This window comes from Anas acuta, chromosome 14 (assembly GCF_963932015.1).
Source record: "Anas acuta chromosome 14, bAnaAcu1.1, whole genome shotgun sequence".
In the NCBI taxonomy this organism is placed as follows: domain Eukaryota; kingdom Metazoa; phylum Chordata; class Aves; order Anseriformes; family Anatidae; genus Anas; species Anas acuta.
Genome location: NC_088992.1, coordinates 10,827,117 through 10,847,376, shown reverse-complemented (window position 1 = coordinate 10,847,376; position 20,260 = coordinate 10,827,117). Strand labels below are relative to the sequence as shown.

Genomic DNA, 20,260 nt, shown 5'->3' with positions numbered 1-20,260 from the left:
CACCTGTCCTGGTGCCTTGGCTGTGCTCTGCACGTAGGAAAGAGCATGTAGAAGGGAGGCTAAATGTGTCCACACATAGTACAAAGCTTGAATAATCTGTTCTTTCAGCATGGGTGTTTTAGCCGGGGTTTTAACTGTTTTCCCTACCCGTCTACAGCCTTGGATCGGAGCAGATTTGGGAAAGCCAGGATTGCACTGAAATGCAATTTCCAAATGCCCTTTCTGCGGTCCTGGAGCCAGAAGGGAAAAAAAAAAAAAAAAGGAGGTGGTAACTGGGCAACTTAGATTTGCCTGTGTATGATCAGGATGTAATGTTCTTTTTGAACCTAAATGCACGACACAGCCTTGTGGCCCTGCTGCTCGGATACGGGGGTGACTAATGCAGGACAGTCCCTAAGCAGCCGTGCGCCCAGCACCTCTCAGAGCGCTGATTACAAAAGAAAGGCAACAGCTTTGAGACAAGGGGATTACCCCAGACGCTCTAATCTGGAGCTGGGTCTGCCTGTCGTGATAACCGGGTACACCACATCCCCCGGGTACTGCCTTTTGCAGGGGGCATTACGTGCTGCTCGTGTGCTGTGCCCCCACGGGGGTCCTGTGTTGCCTGCGCCCGCCCCTCGCAGCTGGGACACCACGTGCGATGGGCTTCACGCTGCTGCACCCGTCCTTTGTGTGTTTGCACCCAGCTGCCCTCCTTGTTTGGCCATTTTGGGGACCCAAAGGGCTCTCATCCATGCCTCCTGTTTGCCTTCGGGGTGGGCGAGCGGCTCCTGGCCTGGAGGAACGAGGCCGGGAGCCAGTTCCCGAAATGCAAAAAAATGTCTTTTTATCACTTTGTGACAAATTGGTGTGTCAGCAGCAGGAAGTGATGTTACTGCCGTCCTCAGCAAAGGGAAACTCCTCGTGGTTTCCATGGGGACATATGCAACTGTATAATTATGGGTTTATATAAGCCTAAGCCCTACATACACCCGCTGTGTGCCTGGTTTCGGGGGGTCTCGGGCCCCCAGAAGGGGGGCAGGAGCTCAGCTGAGCCCTATTAGCACGGCAGGGAGCCGGGATAGCGGGAGTTCAAACTCTGGCCAACCAGGGAGAATAAATGAGGGGGGAGAAGGGAAAATGCCCCCCAGCATGTGCACAGGTAGCAAAGTTCAGCTTGGCCATGTCCGTCCATCTCCCCCAGCGGACACGTTGGCACACTGACGTGGCGTTTGCTCTCTCGCTTGCACCTCTCCTGCTTCTGGTGCCTGTTCTCTCCCCCTTATCCCTCACTTGTATGGCCCAGGAGCACTTTGGGATCAGGGCACGATCCTGTTCACAGATGATTTGCAGGAATCTGGGGGCTGGGAGCACCGCAGGACTCAGGTGGCAGCAGGAGGGTCACGACAGAGCCGGCGAAGGTCGCTGCGAGCCGACAGCGCCTCTGGGTGCCCTCAGCGGCTGGCTCCGAGAGCCCGGCTTTGTGCTGAAGCCGCTCTCTGTGCCCCTCTGTCAGGTGCCTGCTTAGGTTATAAAGCTGATCGGCTGCCAGGTAATGAGTTTTATTGTTCCAAGAAACACATAAACAACCTCCCCCGGCTGACGGAGAGCGGATTTCTGTTTGAACTGTGATTAACAGGCAGGATTTTTTTTATCAGTTGCACGGCCAGGGCTGCCAAGGTTGTATTTTTCCACTGAACGAGCTCTGCTTGGCTTTGAAGGTGAAAGTTTGTTCCACCGTTTGCTGCAGGTGAAAAAAAAAAAAAAAAGGCTCACGTTTCCAGAAAGAGCCTTGTGCATTTTACGAGGAATGCAGCGCTGGGTGCGACCCCATGGAGCAGCACAACCTGCCCAGGGACTTTCCATGCAAGGAAGAAAGGGGTTCTGCAGGCTCTGCAGGAAGAGAAAGACTTTGGGGGAGGACAGCGCGCTTTGAGGTGCTTCACACTGCGGAAAGACGACTTTTAACTTCGGTTCTTGGAGCCTGGGGAGCTCTCCTCGCTTCCCTTTTAGCTGCTCCATTTGTTTTTATCCCTTGGCGTCAGGTCGGAGCGCGGTGCTGACGACAGAGCTGCGTCTGCGGAGCAGCGCACGTGGAAGCCTCTCAGACGCAGCGCTGCATCATCCCGGCCTTCAAGGGCACCTTCGCTTCAAGGGGCCCGGGATTTAGCACCGCGAGCACTCCAGGTAACTTGCAGGGTTTCAGCAGGAGGCTGTGGTGCTCAGCACGCCTTCGGTTACGTGACAGGGCTGCAGCTGCTTTGTGCTTAAAGACCCTCATTTATAAACGTAGACTTTGGATTGTAGCGATTAGGACGCCTTAATATTGCACAAAGAATCATAAACGGCTCTTATCTGCCTGAGCAAATCCATTTTTGACAGGGCAAAAGCAGCACGTGACTCCTTGAACTTCAGCGATGCGAGGACGGGCAGCTTCCTCCTGGCGTGGATGCAGAGCCAGAACATCTGCTGTCCCAGTGCCCCCCCACGTCCAGTTAGCTGGCACTGCCACCACCAACTTGCTTTAAAAACAAGCCTCCAGCTGCATTTCTTCCACATTAGCTGCCCCCAGTAAGGACATGTCACAGCAGCGCTGCTCCCCCCACGCACCCCACGGATGTCACACCCCATCCACAGCACCAACCCCGCACCATTTGCTGCCACCATCGCCCCGCAGCTCCTGCCCACGAGCTGCCAGCAGCACTAACCAGTTAGGGCTTGTCTCCCTGCCTTTTGTCATGCTGGATAAAACTCCTTGCCTCAGCTTAAATGCTGGGAAAAGTCCGGTCTAGTGGGAATCTGCAGCCAGAGAATTTATTTGGGTCTGTGTAAGAAGTTATACGACCACTGGTAAAAGTTAGATGACTGCTGGTAACCTGGCCTGTTGTTATGCCCTGATTTATCTCCAGAGATAGCACTGCCAGCCAAATATTTCACTGTAGGGATCAGAGGCGCTTTGAATTGCAAAAAGGAATTAAGGAGGCAAGACAGAAAAAGAAAACACCTTGGCACAAACTCAGCAGCACCAGAGATCAGCTAGCAACAGGTTAATTTTTAGACTTAACCTTTGAAGCATTTGAAGTAAACAAGCAATAAGGAAGCTTCTTCCTCCTTCCTGGGAGAGGACTATTTTAACTCCCCTGTAGTCCCTTGCTCAGGTCTCAGTTGGTTTGAACTATTACAGCTCTGTTGCCAGTACTGCAGCCAAAGCCACCTTACAGCTGAGAGTCTGGCCTTGGCTGTTTGCCACAGCACATAATTATACAGGGACAAAGAACTCAGGTTAAGAAATGGCAGAAGTTTCTAGTCAAGTATGTTGCTTTTAAACTCCTTTTTCTGTCTAGTTCAGTCAAGACCCTAGGAATTTGCATTACCTGGGGCCAAACACCATTAGAAATTCAGACTGACTTTTTGCTTGTTATCTGGGAGCTTGTAAAGAAGTTTTAGGACAGTAAGATGCACAAGACTTTAAATAACATATCCAGCTTTCAATAGAAATACCATAATTTATTCTGTTTGTATAAAAAAAGTTATAGTCACGTAACAAAACTATGTCTTCATAAGAAGAAATATATTATTTCACATAAATAAATCAAACATACAACCCTTGGCAACTCAAAAAAGCACGCGCCTGGTGCTTTCATGTCAGTGCTTGGGAAACAAGAAGAGCTGACAGATATATACACAGGATTACAGTACCAAAAAATGCTGAGGTATTTAGTTTCTCTAGAAATGAAACTGTAAGTTCATGAAGGCAAAACAATGCTCTAATGTAAAAATAAATAAATAGGATTGTCATAAGAGGGGACAGCATCAGTGTTGCTTAAAGTGTCCAGGAATGGGAATACTGGTGAGCACACTACTGAATGTGCAGCAGGCTTAGGACAAACAGAAGACAAGGGGGAACAGCTCAGGATAACACAGCGTCCTTAGCTCTTTGCGTAGGCATCCAGATATTGGGTTTAGAAGACAGCAGGAGAGTCTGTAACACCTAGTTCTCTGGCATCAGGTGAGCTCCTCTTCGTGACAGTGTTCTGGGATGCACGGATGGTTCCCCACAAGACACAAGTGACCGATGACACTGTCCCCACAGTTATTGCACTTCTGACACAGTACGTCTGAGTTCTGACTGGATTTTCACCTGCCTCTCAGCAGCTCGGGGAAGTGGTGATGGGACTCTGAAGGTAGCTTAAAGCACTGGACGAGGTGTGAACGGGGATGGAGACTGGGAAGTTAAAGACTGTGGTGGTCGATGCTCCTCTGTCCAATACCGACATAGCGGGGCTCCCGGCTTCTGCTGAGCAGTTGGGGGCAAGGACCTGCGACTCAAACTGGAGCAGCTGCCCCATGAAGCTGAAGTTTGGGGAGATGATGCTCCTTCTCTGCTTCACGAACTCAAAGGCTTCATCCAGCTTGACTCTGTTGGTCCTCATGAGATAAGCAAGGCAGATGGTTGCTGACCGGGAAATGCCAGCCTGGCAGTGCACAAACACCCTTCCTCCATCGTTTTTAACAGAGTCTGAAAGAATTAAAATACACAGTTGGCAAACAAGTCCCACGGCTTCCAGAGGTGGGAAAGCAGCGCCTGCCGTTTTACATGTCTTTAATCCATCCCTTCCTTAGCCGAATAGGTGAGCCCAGTGCTTTCGAGACAAAGAGAGCCTTTGTCCTGAGGGAAACAGCACTCTAGCTATTCTCATTCTGGGCTCCAATTCCAATTATACTAATAGGTCCTCCAGGTCACTTTAGCAGTCTCGCAAGATTACTTTAATACTGATCCGCTTAAGTTCACTAGCTCTCTTCTGCAAGACTAATGCCTCTTGATTCAAGATCTCAAACAGTTTTGTAAAGCCAAGATTATTCCTCTCAGCTGAATAAAATTAATGGAAACAGTCTCTGGGCATTTATCCCCATGCAACAAAGGTTCCCCTATCTCAAATGAGGCTGCGCTGAGGAAGACAATACCACCCCCACCCAAAAAAAAGGAAAAAAAAAATCACTCCCAGGGTACACCACAGGAGACAAAAGAACAGTAGAGAGAGCTCATTTACCTATGAAATCAATCGCCTCGTTAAACCAGGAGCTGATATCCGCCTTGTGGTTGTCCTCCACCGGGATACTCTTGTACTGGTAGTGCCCTTCGAAGTGGTTGGGGCAGTTGGCCGAGACGTTGATCAGCGCCGTGATCCCCAAGGCATCCAGCATGTCTTTCCGGGAGGCATGGTACGCGCTGCCCAGGTAGAGGAACGGCAGGATTTCCACGGGGCCACCCTGGAAGCGGACAGACAGACAGACAAGCGGTCAGCACCGCTCGGACAGCTCCCCATGGTGATCCCCAACACCACCTTGGGCACAGGAAGGTGCCGGCACCCACACATCTCCCCCACTCACCTGATCATACAAGGGGGTGCCGCAGGAGCTGCACCCCGAGTCGGCGCTGCCGGGGGCGCTGCTGGCGCTCAGGGGGAGGCTGAGTCCGGTGGGGGCGGCCGGCTTGGTGCACAGCTCGGAGCAGGCGGCCGAGAAAGCTTCGTAACCTCCTGCGGGGGCAGAGGGAGAGGGGCGCGGGGTGAGCGCTGCGCGGCCGGGGGCGAGCGGAGCCCGCGGCCGGCGGCGGGGAAGGAGGAGGAGAAGGAGGAGGAGGCGGCCACGTCCCCGAGGGACCCCGGGCGGCCACTCACCCTTGAGAAAGCAGATGCGGGCACCGCGGGCTTCCCTGCAGAGGGTGCCGAGGGCCAGCAGCAGGGTGCTGTCCCTCTTGGGCAGCTCCAGGTCTGCGCTGCGCTCGTCCAGCAGCACCACGGTGTGCACCAGCCCCTGGCGCAGGCGGGAGCGGAGCTCCTCGTTGGGGACGACGTGCTCCAGGGCTAGGGCTCCCTTGGCCCGGCGGCGGACGATGGTGCTGAGGCGCACGTTGCAGGAGCCGCGGATGTGCGCGGCGTTGAAGGAGAAGAAGGAGCGGCAGTCCAGCACCAGGCACTGCGCGGCGCGCTCCTGCAGCAGCCCCCGCAGCGCCTCGCACTCCAGCGCGCACACCCGCAGGTTCACCATGGCTCGGTCGGGCCCCGAGGAGCGAGGAAAAGAACCAAAAAAAAACCCGAAAATACAAATAAAACGAAGCGCTCCCGGGCGGCGCGGCTCGGCTGGGCACGGCGCGGCCCCGCAGCCTTATATCGGGGCGCGCCGCCGCCGCCGCCGTTTTCTCAATGGGGGCCGGGTCACGTGGGGGCCGCCCCGCGCCTGACGTCACCTTGGCGGCGCGCCACGGCCCCGCCGCTGTGACGTCATGGGCCGCTGGGCGCGCGCGCGCGCTCGCCCGGCTACAACCGCGTGGGGGAAGGGGGGGGGCGCGGGTGTGAGCGCGCGTGGGGTCCCGCACCCAGCCCGTGGGGTCCCGCACCCAGCCGTGCGCGGGCACGCAGGGAGCGCGCACACGCGCGTGCACGCGCACCCGCACACGTCCCCAAGGGTGTGCACGCGCCTGCGGACACGCGTGGCTCCTCTGCCCCCCAGCAGCCCCCCCACGGCAATCGGGGGGCCGCAGGGTTGCGGGGGGGTTGGGGGGTTGGGGGGTTGTGTGCGTGGCCGCGCTCCTCGCACACGCCTGTCAGCACGTGTGAGCGCACGCGTGTACACGAGCCTGGTGCTGGCGCAGCGGTTCTGTGATTTGGGTTCGTGCATAGGCAAATTACACAGGTACAGGCACAGGGAGACGGCAGTGTGTGCACACGGGGACAGGTATCTGAGTGCATTTGGTATGTAAATGTCTCTGAGAAGCTGTTCTCACGTTTTGTGTGCGAGGAAAAAATCTGTGGTGCTTTGTTTTCCATTTCCCAGATGTTAGGGCGGCCCGGTAACGGGCAATGAAGCAGCTGGAGCTCTGTTTTTTTTTTCCCCCCCTGGTAGTGTATCAGCGCTTCCCAAAAGTTGTCTTTTCCCCGTGGGCGACCAGCTGCCACCAAAACACTGGGGTGTTTCTTACACGCAGCTTCCAGGCAGCGCCGCTTTCACTTCCCCTGTCTCCTCGCGATTTCTCCCCGGCCCTATGAGCTCCCCGGCACACTCTGCCCTGGCCTCCGCCTGCCCCCAGCACCATCCCCGGCTTCGACCCTTTTCCCACAGCCCCTTTCCAGCAATTCCTCCTTCCCCCAGCACCTCCTGCCCCTGCTGTGCTGCTCCCTGCTCACCCCGTGCAGCAGGTAGCTGTTGTCACCTCTCTTCTCCAGCTGCTCCCCTCCCAGAGGAGCCCTCCCCATGCACCCCTTTGCCCCAGGGTCCCCTCCCACCGCTCAGGCTGCCTTTCCCAGCTCCGAGCTCTCCCAGCCTCGTGGGCTGCCGGCTGTCAACTTTCTCGAACTTCCCAGTTGCTCCTCCACCAGTTTCCACCAGTCTTTGGCCACCTCCAGCCTTCTCAAACCAGCACACCTCTGGATCTGGCCGAGCGCTCCAGGGCTTTCCAGGCTCTTGGCGGGTGGCCAGGAGGAGGGGACACAGGGATGGACACAGCCGAGCGAGCATCGGCCCCAGCTCACCCACTCGCTGCAGGGATGGCTCTGCTCTGCTGAGCAATGTTGGTTTTTTTCTTTCATTTTTTTTTGTTTTGATTTTTTTTTTTTTTTGCCAGAACTGCAGCCTCAAAGCAGATCTGTTTTTTTTTAAACATGTCCTTTAAAAATAAACACTGGCTTGCACTTTTCATTCTATTTATTTATTATTGTTCTTTTAACAGCGGGTTGGAAACAGATTGCGGGAGAAACATTCATATGCTTCAGTGCCGGGAAACAACTCCGCTCGACCACGCGGTCACCCACGCTGTTACTGGGACCCTCTGGTGGTCCACAGCCCGCTGCTGGGTGTGAACAGCCCCCAGCAGCTGGTGGGTGACACCAGTCTCTCCGTGCCACGCACACGTGGGCAGGGCGCATGGGCTGTGCTGCAGCTGGCAGTGGCATCGCTGTGACAGCACCATGCGTGGCTGAGCTCTGGTGACCTTGCCAAAAAGCCATCCCAGGCTGTGCTGAGGAGCCCAGCAGTGGGAATTAGCGATGATTGACGGCTTGCCAGCTTTTCGCAGCAGAAAGTGGTACGGCAGATGGCCGTGAGGCAGGCCTTCATTCATCACTTTTTCTCACTGCATTTCTCCTCGTTTTGATGATGACCTCAGACCGTGACGTGCCCCAAACTTATGGGTCTGAGCAGGCACCGTCCTTCTCCCAGGGGACTCCATCAGGATGCTGAGCTCCTCCAGCAAGCCCAAAGCCTTCCAGAAGCGGGAGCATGGGCTGGAAGCGTGGATTTAAACTCTTTAATGGAAAGTGGTATTTTAATGTGCTGTGCCACCGGTGCCTTGTCAGTGCAAATGGCCACTGGCTCACGGATGGGGGTATCCTTGTGCTGCTGACAGTATTTCTCTTCTTGTCCCAAACTCTTCTCCTACACAGAAAATTAAAAGATTGAGGTGTTTTGTTTTGTTTTGTTTTTTTCCTGTTTGGCAACCTCAGTTTTCCCCAAGTTTAACAACATTGCCATGGGTGCCCCCTGCGCAGGTAGGCATCGTGCTCTCGTGGCAGCCGCCGTGCCATCCGTGCTGCCAGCTGGCTTGGTGCAAATATCGAATGTGGGCCGGGCACCCTGGGCCAGGTGCCTCGGCTGCTCTAAGCCAGCACAGGGAAGATGTTCAGCCGAGACCTTTGCGCAAGGGGAATCTGCCTCTGCGAGAGCACGCAGCGATGCTAATCGCTCTCTGATGGACTTATTTAATTACGGGACTTTTGAATCTGCTCTTGTTTACACCCAGAGCAAATCAGGAAGAAAAAAATTAATCACATGTGGCAGTGTGCATTTAATCACTTATAATCCTGGACTAGCTATTTCCTTGCTTTACTCTATTTTTGTTTTCTTTTCTTAAATAAACCTGCCATAAGAATGAAGGAAAGGAAAATACAAAGCAGGACTGAAGTGCCTTTTAGGAGCTCAGCCTGACCTGAATGACTTTCTTAAGGGCTTGATTTCCTGTCTTAACAAAAGGCAGGAAAGACAAAATTAACCCCTTCCTCCAAAACAAATCCGTGTTTGCACTTGGGCCACAATGACATTGTAAAGGTAATAATAGAAACGACGCAGTGCTGCCCCCGAGGGTGGGGGTGCAAGGCGATGCTTTTCTTGCAGCAGATGGGACCCGCTGCAGCGTTGCTGCCCTCCTTTATTCCCTGGGCCTGAGCAGTTCCCATGTTACTCTGCCAAAATATTTACAAGTCCATAACGACATGAAAGGCCCATGAGTGTGATCCTTCGCTCGTGGGATTAGGGACTTCTTGGGAAAATAATTCCCTGACAATTTCATCATAATGCCGTAGCTGAGTGCGCTGTCGTCTTCTCAGCCCGGCCGGGGACCTTGCCGGCTTCCTTCAGAGGCTGCGGGTCTCCTGGTGCAGCCTGGCTGATGTTTATCTGCGAGGGGATGAACTGAGGGCTGCGGACAGCTTCTGCACGGCCTGACACCGGTGCCAATTTGTTAGCAACTTGGTGACAAGCGTAGATAACCCCTAGCCTGGAACTGGCCCATTGCACAAGCTGGTTAACCGGTAAAACTGGCTGCTCGGGCCTTTTAACCAGTCACCCATGGCCAAAATCAGCCCTGAACCGTTCCAGCCAACCCAGGATGACAGCACCGTTGGACCTGACCCCAGCCTGCGTCTCACTGCTCTCGGTGCAAGTTTTGCCTGAATAAAGATACGGAGCACCGAGCCTCAGCACTTGAGACAGAGAACAAAAATTCATGTGGGAAAATTTGGAAACCGTGCTGGATGCATTTCTTCTGCATGTGTAACATTTTCTCCGAATTCAGTTTCACAACCCAGCGTTTCCTTTTGTAAATATTTGGACTTTGCAGAGGCACAAAGTCATAAGAAACAGAAGGAAAAAGGAAAGATAGGGGCAGAGAGGGAGAGTCAGCAAAAGAAAGAACAGAAAAAAAAGAACGATGAGACACAGAAAGGATTCAGTGACGAAAGGTTACAACAAACAGCGTATGAACAATATAGAATTACCGATGAGTCATATTGCAATGAAAACAGCATTTTTAATGCCTTTAAATCCTGCGATTGAGCCCTTTTGCCAGGGTTTGTTGAGCTCAGGGTGCCTCAGATCCTGCATGCGAGAGGTGATGAGGAGGGGGACCAAGGAGGCAGAAGGGCCAGCCCAGACAACACAAAAGCCAGATTGGGGCTCTGCCCCACTGCTGGAGACAGCCTGCAAACCTGCTGTGCATGGCCTTACTTCTGCGTGCCACATCGGAGGCACAACTGGTCCTTGCTGAGTGCAAAGTGGTTGGGGAGCAGCCTGGGTATTTTCACTGAGGGCATGTCTTGGGTATAGATGTCCAACTGAGGAATGGGAAAACACCCTTTTTCTCCACTCCCGGCCCATCCTGGACCAGTGGCTGCCTCCTGCTCACAGGCTCAGGGGTGAGAGCCCACACTTGGGTGGTGGGTGCCTGCCTGCCTATCCTGCACCCCTAACGCTCCTCCTTGGGCTCCCTGCTCCCCACTCGGGCCCTTCCCTGCTGTATTTGTAATTCAGGGCTGCGGGCTGCTGGCTCCAAAACACGACAGCCCACCGAGGCAGCCCTGCGCTGCAGCTGGGGCTTGCCATCAGCTCTGCAGCTGCACTTAGTTGCACGAGCCGAGGTGCCCAGACAGCGAGCCTGGCATCATATAACCTAATACCTGTGTGTGTGTGGCTGTCCCAGGGCCCAGAATATGGCACCTCATGGCCTGAAACCCAAGGCATTTGGGAAGTCTGCCGCAGGGATTGTCCCCCATCGTCATTCTGCAAGTGTCTCTGCGTCTGCTCGAGCAGCTAACGCGAGGCAGGAGCTCTGCTTTCTCTTCCAGTGACTCACTGAAGTGCCTTGGGCAAGTTGCTTAGTGCTGCGTTTTAACATGATTACAGGCATTAGGCAGCCAGTCTGGGATACCATGGATTTGATATTCAAAATCATTAAATAACTGCCTCCGAAGGAAAATCTCTGGGAATTAGTGGCACTGATACAGTTCTCAGCACCAGGATCAGCTTAGTAGGGCAAATGGTTTAAGCAATTTAATCTTATATTTAATTGCTTCTATTAATCTGCTATGAATCATGACATGCACCAGGCATGAGGGTATTTATTCAATAAAATCACTGTATTCATAAGGTTCTCATATTTCAAGATGAAAGGTAGTAGATCTATAGCAAAATACACTTATGGGAAATTATTCTTCCTACCGCCCGAGCGAGTGTTTTCTCAATAACATTGTCTAATGGCTAGGATGGCGAGGCAAGGCTTCTGTGGGAGGAGGGCGAATTTGAATAGAAAACAAATGACGTACCTTGCATCGAGAGGCAGGGAGAGGCGTGCTCTGCTCTCCAGAAATGTGAGCCACGGTTTATTGCCAGTCATGTGATGTCAGTGTTTTGTGGGCGCAGTGACTATGTATGAGCTTCCAATTCCCAGAACCATCAGCTCTCATAAAGATTGAGATAAGAGCTGCTGAGGCACTGCAATTTGCAGGTTGTTCTTCTGTTCTCCTTATCTGTGTTATCTTTACAGCGAGATGAAGGCATCATAAATGCACATGGCACACAGTAACCATCAGGGAGGTGGAGGGGCTGGTCAGGGTTATTTTGGGTTGTGCCCATTAAGGCAGGGATACAGCCAGAGTCTGGCATCTCCTTACCTGTCCTGGAGGGAGCCCAAACCTGTTCTCCATCACCACAGCTGCATCTTCCCAGCAGCTTGCTGGTGCAAGGGTCTGCAAAGCCAGCACAACCTGCTACCGTGGGACTTCCCCAGCGCAAAGACCCTGTCTGGGAACAAGCTTTGTGCCCAGAGCCCCGTGCGTACCCGACTGCTCCAACACAGGAATAACCACGGGTGGATAGAGGCAGCGTGGAAGGCTTGAGGACTGTCAGGACTAACAGCTGCGGAAGGTGCTCCTGCCTGCCTCTGCTGTCCCATGATAGGGGCAGGAATACAGATGTCGGGCTCTTGTGGCGTGCTCCCAGGACTTACCCACGCCAGTTTCCTCTCCATCAGCCCGACATTTGCCTCACTGCCCAATGGCACTGAAAAAACAACAAGCAGGAATATAAAACTGTATGGGGTAAGGTTTCTGCTATCAAAAATCACAACTCCCGTGTTCTTGGACTCTGGAGAGTGGAGACCCAAGAGTACACTTCATAAGGGTAGACATAAAAAATAGAGAAGCATTTAAAGCAATAAAAGCACAAAGAAATGCCAGTGTGTGTTACATTACACACGCTCCATCTGCGTCTCAGTGTTCATCTATTTTTTCTGTGCTTTTTTGGTATAGCTTCCAAGGTGTTTATAGCCAGTCTTTGTATTTAATTCATAGCCAGTCTTTGTATTTAATTCATAACTGTTAAAAAATATCCCCCTATCAGTAAATACAGAACTGCTTATTCATTTTCTGCTATGCAGTTTGTTAAAATATTTGCAATATGACATGATTCTCTCATGTGATAGAGTGAGGTGATGTTTGTGTGTAACAGCGGTTAGTGAAAACACAGTGTTAGTCATAGGAGAGAATAACTTGCCTGTTTTGAATACGAAAACCTTTAGGCTGTGGAAAAAGCCAAACTTTGGCCCACTGTGTTGTTTTCAGAAGTATATGAGAACATATGGGACGGAGTGAGTCACGGTGCAGTGTCCTCTGAGCGTCAGTCACCTCAAGTGGGACACACTGTGAAATTCAGGAGAGGCATATAATGACCCGTTTCTTTGTCCATGAAACGCCTTGTCACAGCCACCCAGGACCTGTCCGCGTTGCTCATGCCCCATTTGACTTAATAAAACACAAAAAACTGTTTTGTTTTATCAAAACCCCAAACCTGAGGCATTGCCTTGCTGTGAAACCTCCTCCCCTCAGGTGAGTTTAGGAAATATTCGTGCTGGCTTTCTCCGAAGCGTTGGACAAACTGTTTCTTGACAGGGATGAATAAGAAGTGAAGTCATACAGCAGAGCTGGCTGAAATGAATTTGCCCAAACATGGGGCGTTTCTGCGGGGGGGGGGGGCAGCCGCACTGTGGCTCTTGGAGCCCGTCACAAGCTGTGATTTCACCTCGGCCGCCGCACAAAGCGCTCAGCTCTGTTCAGAGAGAGGCCCAGCCAAAGGGACTCTCACACTAAGACGCTTCTTAGAGAGTATTTTTTTACAACTGCTGCAGTGTAAAAAAAAAACCTCCCTTCCTCATTAAGCGAGAAGGAAGCCTGTAAACGCAGTGGGGTGAGGGGAGCCCTGAAATGAGAGGGGTTGAGGGTCAAGGGAGGCTTTCCTGCCAGTTTGTCAGCCCCTGGACTACACAAGCAGGTGGATAAAAGCATCCTTGTCCCTGGGGACATGTGGCAGGGATGGGGCATCGCGGGTGCCTCGGCATCTGCCCCCTGCCATGGCAGCGCCTGCCTTGGGTCCGAGCTGCGGAGGTGGGGGGAAAACGCCCCCAGGTTTTAGGATCGTTATTGCGGTGTCTTAGGCAGAGAGGGGGGAATGACAGCCCAGGTGTTTTCCAGAGCCCCACTGTAAAGATTTCCTTGTGTTCTTATACACCCCTACTGAGAACAGGCAGCTCCCTCATGGAACCAGATAAATCAATAATCAGCCCCCCGCCGGGTTTTATTGAGCCACTCACAGCTACGATCAGGCTTCAGAGAAAACAAATTAGAGTAGGATAACTAAATAAAGAAAGGGGCTTCTTCTAAACAAACGACAATAAGATCACTACATTGGAGTTACATTTGAACACAACATCTCGCTTGAACACACAGAATTTTGAAAACATGTGAAATGTGGGCCAAAGGCTAAACTTCACAGTATGGGCTCTGGTAAATGCAGTAATTCAAAGTATTTTTCCTTTCTGTTTTGTCTCTGTTCAGTTCAGGTTTTTAGTTCACATGCCAGGACCTCCAGTGGGACAGATCACATCAATCAGCAATCGCTTTGCTTGCCTTCACACTCATATTTTTTAAAACAAAAAGAGGAACAAGAAGCGAAATTAGCTAAAGGAATCATGCACATTCTCAGATGGTAAATACAAGAGGAGCATGAATCATCCTCTTATAGAAATGACGAGAAAGGATGGAAAAGGTAGCGGTTTGGGAGAAGAAAGTTATGTTCTACACGGCTGATTCAGCTCACTGGACTGAAAATGAATCATCAGAATATTTAAATCATATTACCAGTATTAACACACACAAAACCCCCAAGCTCAGGAAGCCTTTGTTATGAAACAAATGTGATAACGGATAACAAAAGAACAAAGAGGCAGCTTCCTAGCAGCACTGCAATCGCTCAGATCTGCCGCGTGTCCCTGTCCCTGGGAGAAGCAAAAAGTTTGCTTCAATTGCAATAGTCATGTCCCTGCCACTGCTGAGCCTTACAGCACCGGGTGCTTCAGAAACCAAAAGACAGACTCTTCTTCACCCTCTAGAGCTTTTACACTTCGGCTGTGACAAAGTTTTTTAAAATAAATGATTTGCCCACTGGAGAGTACTTGACTAAGGCTTCATTGCTGCCGAGGATCGTACCATCAGCTGGTGATGCAGACGCTCTGTTAGAGACCTGAGTAGGAGGTTTGACACTGGAAACACATCTCTTCTTATCTAATTGTGCCTGAGCCTAAGCTACAGTGTTAATGAAGCTGTAACACACCAGGTTTGGGGCAGACTCTAGGCAGAGGTAACGGCCAGGCTAAAGGATGGTTTAAAATCCCCTTATTTTCTTTCTACCCTTCTGGCTAAGCTTAGCTCAGCGGGGATAAAAAGTGACCCTTGTGTGTAGGGATGTTTTCATTCACGTAGGAAAGGCAGTCACCTCCAGAATATAGCAGAGCAGAGGAAGCAAAGCAAACCACAGGATTCTTTTACATAACGAGTTGCAAAGGTTTTGTAGGGAAGTGTCTGGTTGCTATAAAGTACATCTGTGTATTCCATAACAGTTTGTCACATTAAAAACTCTCAATTCCAGAATAAGTGTATCTGTATTCAATAGCTGGAATCCTCAGGGGGATCACAGTGAGGTAGAAATCCATCTCCAAATATTTTTACTGTGTTTTCTTGTCTAAATCTTCCAGGTTCCTTCTCGAGTCTTCAATTTAGACTTTAACACTACGGAACTAAAGCTTTCAAACTCAGCTAGCAAGCAGGGATCATAATGAAGATTTGCCAAAATTCTGACAAGCTATTTTTAACAAAAGCTGTTTTAATAAAAGAATGTATATTACTGAAGTAAACATGGGCAGGAAAGACAGAAAGTGAGAGTGACAGGCAGAGAGACAAACACTTCTTCGCAAAGAAGCCTTTGAAACATCTGGAATGTTGCAGCAAAATGTTATTTACCAGGAACGTCAGCCAGTCCCAGCGCAGATGGTTCCCATTAGTGTAGGATCAAGAGACCAGCAAGGCTAAAAATATGTGTTTGCTTTTTTAGAAACTGGTCTTCATACTCTGTGCTTTAAAAATAATAATCACTGTTACACAACTTCTGTAACTTAGAAATATTTTCTTGGAATATTGTTTGGCATGCTGGCTAGGCTGCAGGCCCTGTGCCACTGCTATTACTCACAACCTCTCTCCCTGAGGACTTTATGATCTCTCTTTTACTTAGAAATAGGAGGATGGCACATTAAGCTGAAACTGATGACTTTTTATTATAATGTGCCATTGACAAAATACATGAATTACTACTGTGGGCCAGTGTCTTGCCTGGTGTTAAAGTGCAGAGTCCACCAGGGCACCACACAAAGCCATCATGGGGCTGTGGGGACTGTGGGGCCACTTCCCCAGCACCAGAGCATAAACACATCCAGTGCCAGGCAGTGCTCCTGGGGGAGGTTGGCAGCGGAGAGCTTCTAGTCTCCCTGGTCAATGTATTTTGGAATCGTGGATTAAACCAATGGAAAAACATTGAATTATACCAGGCAGGAGCCTGGCTCAGCGAGAAGGAGCGCGGTCAACTGCGTGAAGATCTTTGCTCCAGGCGGAGATGAGAGGAGTTCTGATTTCTGCTGGCTTTGCTTACAAGGCACATGGTCAGTCATCTACCCAGAAATACACCAGCCTTGGAGGCATTTGTGACTTAAATAAAAAAGCAGATCTAGCATGGCTCGTCATAGCACATTTTGTGCTGAAACCCCTGTTGGTCAGCCAGAGGACTCTGCTCTGTCCGGAGCACAGGGAGAGAAAAATGTAATTCCATAGGAAAATGCTCTAAGTTTCTCATCAGCACCTGGGAAGAAGAGAAGAGAATGCTGATATGTATGAGCCAGCCTGTGACTTCACAAAAAATGACACAAATGAAACAGAAAAACTTTCAGGATTGTTCATAAGATGCTTTGAGCTTTTCAAATGTAGTGTTTCAAAGCACTTCACACACAGCAGCTGCCCCTATGAAACACAGGAGGAAATAAAGAGCTGAAACTTGAATGTGGTCTAATGAACAATTCTTAACTAAAAGATCTGAGCTCTCGGTGGAAATGCTAAAGAAAACTGTTCACATATTTCCTATGGGCCCCAAAAGAAAAACAGGTTTTGGAAGAAGGCCTTTGATAAAAAGGTTCCTACTACCACTGCTCTTCCAGCAGTAACCAGCCCTAAGCAGAAGAAACCAACAGCAAAGAGTTCAGCTTATAGAAACTTGTTCCTAAAGGAGATTACTTGGGTTGGGAAAGAGAATTTGGGATGGTGCTGGCGCAGGGAGGGAGGAGGCCTTGCCTGCCAGCCCGGCCTTGTTCTGGTGGTGCTGGCAGCAGGGCCCCACAGCCTGGGCTCCTGACCCAAGCTGGCAGCTCATGAAGCCAGCACGCTGTAGAGAGACATCGCCTACCAAAACCTGCATTTTGTTCTGGGACCGGTGCAAGCACACCAACCCACAAAACACAGTGGTTGCCCTCAGCCTTGGCTGTTAGGCCTGGCAGCAGCACAGCAGCGTGCCCGGCAGCAAGAGCCACTCTGACGATGAGCCAGGTGGACCTTGTCAGTTAGCTTTGCATCACTTCCCTTTTTTGCCTTTTTTTTTTTTTTTTTTTTTTTTTACTGGCCGTACTGACAGGAAAAAATATGTTTCAGAGGGAAAATATGTGATCAGCATTCTTTTCATCAAAACATGAATGTGACAAAGACAATTTCTCTTTGAGGCCAGCTGCTATTGTGAGAACAGAAGATCAGTTCCCACCTCGATCACCTTTTCTCCTGGACAGGTGATCTATAAACATGAGTCTGTGTGTCTTTCTCAGACTTTTTCTGAGCACGATAGCACCCGCTGGTCTCTCTGTCTCAGCAGAAACCTAGCTCAGCTGGCTGCAATGACAGCAGGGAGCCCGCTCAGCTCCCTAAGATAAACCAGAGGCAGCCTCAGCAGACAGAGCAGGGCAAAGCTCCACTGCCCACGCTGAGCCTCCTGCACGGGAGAGCATTGGAGTGTATTGGGATGATTTATGGCACCTATCAACAGCATCAAATTCACCACAGGACGAGAACAGAAGCAGATGCAAAAAGCCTGAAAGTCAGAGCTATCAGGAGTGTGGTGCAGAATGAGTAAATAGATCCCCAAAATATTCAGTGACAATTTCCAAGTCCCCTCGTGCATGGAGATCTCTTTTTGAACCAACACTAACCATTTCTTGAAATAACATCAGCCCTCCTCCCGCAGCCCCCATCCAAGGGCTGTGCACTGCTCGGCAGGGCTGTCAGCTTGGCAACTGGGCGACCTCCTGTGTAATGTATAATTCAAGTCTCCAATACACAAATGATTGCAGCAGAGTCAGAGAACATGCAAATTATGCCCCACATCCTGCTGTTAGTCACCCTCTTGGGGGAACTCACCCCTACAAAGCCAGTATCCCAGGGCACACCATGTTTGCTAAGCTTCGCTTTCTAACTGTTTCAACAGCAGCAGAAATCTCACAGCTCTTCTCTTGAAAATGACTGTAACTTAAAGCCGCTGGAGTGAAATACTCTAGTGGTTTTTCCCTAAAAATAGCAAATGAGTTATCCATATTCCGTTTTACTGCTGCATAACAATTAGAGGTATTAGTTTGAAATATTCTAGTGAATTACATCGAATCTTTCATCAAAGGGGATCAAAGCACTTTGCATATTAATTAAATCTCAAAATAAGGCTCTGAGTTAAGCTTAATTATGGGAGATGGTGAATTCTAGGGATTGATATGGGTGAGAAGAAATCAGGACGCCTGGTGATTTGCTACATTCAGGGCTTGTACAAGCCCTTCAGATTCTCCATGCTTCAGCTTCTCTGCCTGCGGGAGAAGGATAGTTATCCAGAGCTGTGTTTGCAAAGTATGAAAAAAAAAAATCCTCTGGCAAAAGTGATGCCTGACTGTTTATGTGGCAATTACAGTGCCTGGGTGTTTACGTGGGCAGAAAAAGACGGGCTGACAGACGTATCCAGTGGAGTCCTAAAGCTGCTCTGTTTCCCATCCAATTTCCCACCCATGGTGGGCCTGCCTGTGCAGTGCTCCCCAGCACGCTTTTCCCCTTGGTCTTATGAACTCTCCTGAAGGCAGAACAGAGGGCTCTGCTAGTTGGTGATGGAGCAGTGCTCACCATCACAGCCCCGAGCATCTCACAGGCTTGGGAAGCTGCCACACACACAGTGACTGTCCAAGGAATCATCCATCCCCTGTTCCCATCTGACAGCTCAATACAGTCTGGGTGTTCAGGAGCTATCAGTGAGTTAGGTACCAAAGCTCCTTTACAATTTCAGTCAAGCGATCCCATACAAGAAACCTTCCTCCCTTCCTAGGAGAGGAAAAATTCCACCTCAGCTCATAGTGTAGCTGGGACAATGCTCTCAGGGGGAATTAACCTAGAGTTGTCCCTTTTTATAACAGTGACTAATGGCGGCTTTATGAAAGCAAGGATCGATACGAAATGCCATGAACTAAGGTTATTGGTTGTGTACTATTTGAACAAGACGTGTAGAATCATAAATGTACCTATGACTAAACCTGAACAGCTCGATGCCACGAGACCAATGATAAAATTATGAGCATTAGCAATGGAAAACCAGCGCCTGGTGTCAGGCAGAGCGGATGAGCCAGGCAGCACTCGCTTCTTCGTTATCAAACACACGGGGAAAGAACTGAAACAAACACTCGGTCCAGCCTCGGATGACTACAGGATTAGACAGGAGGGTGCTTCATTTCCATATGTGAGGTAATATGACTTATAATGTCACTGATAATATTTGCCAACTTCTGTTTACTTTTTAGCAGATGAAGTAATGTTTATGAGTGATACCTGAGTGATATACCTGCTGAATATACTCACACATGAGTGCTACAGGTCTAGGTGGTGGGGGAACCTGTGCTGGCCAGCATCTGCTTATCTCATTTAATGACTTAATAGAATTCAGCCTGGTTTCCCCTGCAACAGTGAAGAAGGGGTTCCCATAGACATGCCAGCAACCCAAGACGCCTCTTGTTCTTCTCTTAGACACCAGAATGGCTCGTTCAGCACCTGGGAGGAAGGGCAGCCCTCTGGTCCCATTTCACTGGGGGGCACTGGGTGGCTATGGAGGAGGGCAGCAGCCTTTCTGCAGCCAAACTGGTGCTTCCCATGGGGCTGCCCTTCTCCCTTCCTATCTGAAGAAACAGGGCATCATCAGCAACGCAGCCAACAGAAAAGCCACAAACGTCACTGTGGCCTTGCTTCAGTCACGTTTGGCAACTGGCAGAAAGCCACTTCCCTAGACAACAGCCGTGCCGTTTGGGGCTGGTGTCTTCTGCAATGCTCACGAGCCAGCCCTTAGCAACACGCGCTCACAGAGAGCCCCAGCCCCTTCCAGAAGCAGCGAGCTGTGTCCAGTGACCCCAGCTCTTCCTCGTGTGACACCGCAGGGCCTCTTGTCTCATCCTCATGCAAACCAGGCGCAGCGTGACGGGCAGAAGGAAAAGCCTGCAAGCCTCTGGGCGGCCACTGCCACCGCTGTCAGCACTTGACAGAGCTGTTCTGAGATTTGGCTTGCTAATGACTGAGAAGCTGAGATGAGAGCGATTATGGAAATCAGAGACAGAAGTCTGGGACAAATGTTCCTGGATTGCTTCTTATGGTGCATGTTCTCATCCCCGGTCCTTTGTAATTGCAAAAAATGGTGCCTTGCAGATACCTTGAAGAGACTGGAGACAGACATATGCATCTCATCATCAGGAAGTCTGTCTTGATAGTCAGCCAAGATCCCAGAGGAGTGTGCATTATTTATT

General features: G+C 50.5%; 1 protein-coding gene and 1 long non-coding RNA gene across 6 annotated transcripts; both read right to left on the bottom strand.

Annotated features, from left to right (window-relative positions):
- Positions 1-3,465: 3,465 nt before the first annotated feature.
- On the bottom strand, positions 3,466-6,142 carry DUSP1 (dual specificity phosphatase 1). Of its 2 annotated transcripts, XM_068698070.1 has the most exons (4): positions 5,661-6,141; positions 5,371-5,519; positions 5,031-5,250; positions 3,466-4,498 (listed from the first exon to the last, which is right to left on the bottom strand). In XM_068698070.1, the coding sequence occupies exons 1-4, from the start codon at positions 6,028-6,030 to the stop codon at positions 4,128-4,130; spliced, it is 1,110 nt and encodes a 369-aa protein (XP_068554171.1). In that variant the 5' UTR covers positions 6,031-6,141; the 3' UTR covers positions 3,466-4,127. The 2 variants fall into 2 exon arrangements, with proteins under 2 accessions (XP_068554171.1, XP_068554170.1); XM_068698069.1 differs by having other exon boundaries at positions 5,371-6,142.
- Positions 6,143-7,671: 1,529 nt separating this feature from the next.
- On the bottom strand, positions 7,672-18,052 carry LOC137864195 (uncharacterized). Of its 4 annotated transcripts, none has more exons than XR_011101363.1 (4): positions 17,862-18,052; positions 11,352-16,266; positions 10,707-10,910; positions 7,672-8,412 (listed from the first exon to the last, which is right to left on the bottom strand). It is a non-coding gene; the product is annotated as an uncharacterized lncRNA (long non-coding RNA). The 4 variants fall into 4 exon arrangements; XR_011101362.1 differs by having other exon boundaries at positions 10,707-11,564; positions 11,700-16,266; XR_011101360.1 differs by having other exon boundaries at positions 10,707-16,266.
- Positions 18,053-20,260: the final 2,208 nt, after the last annotated feature.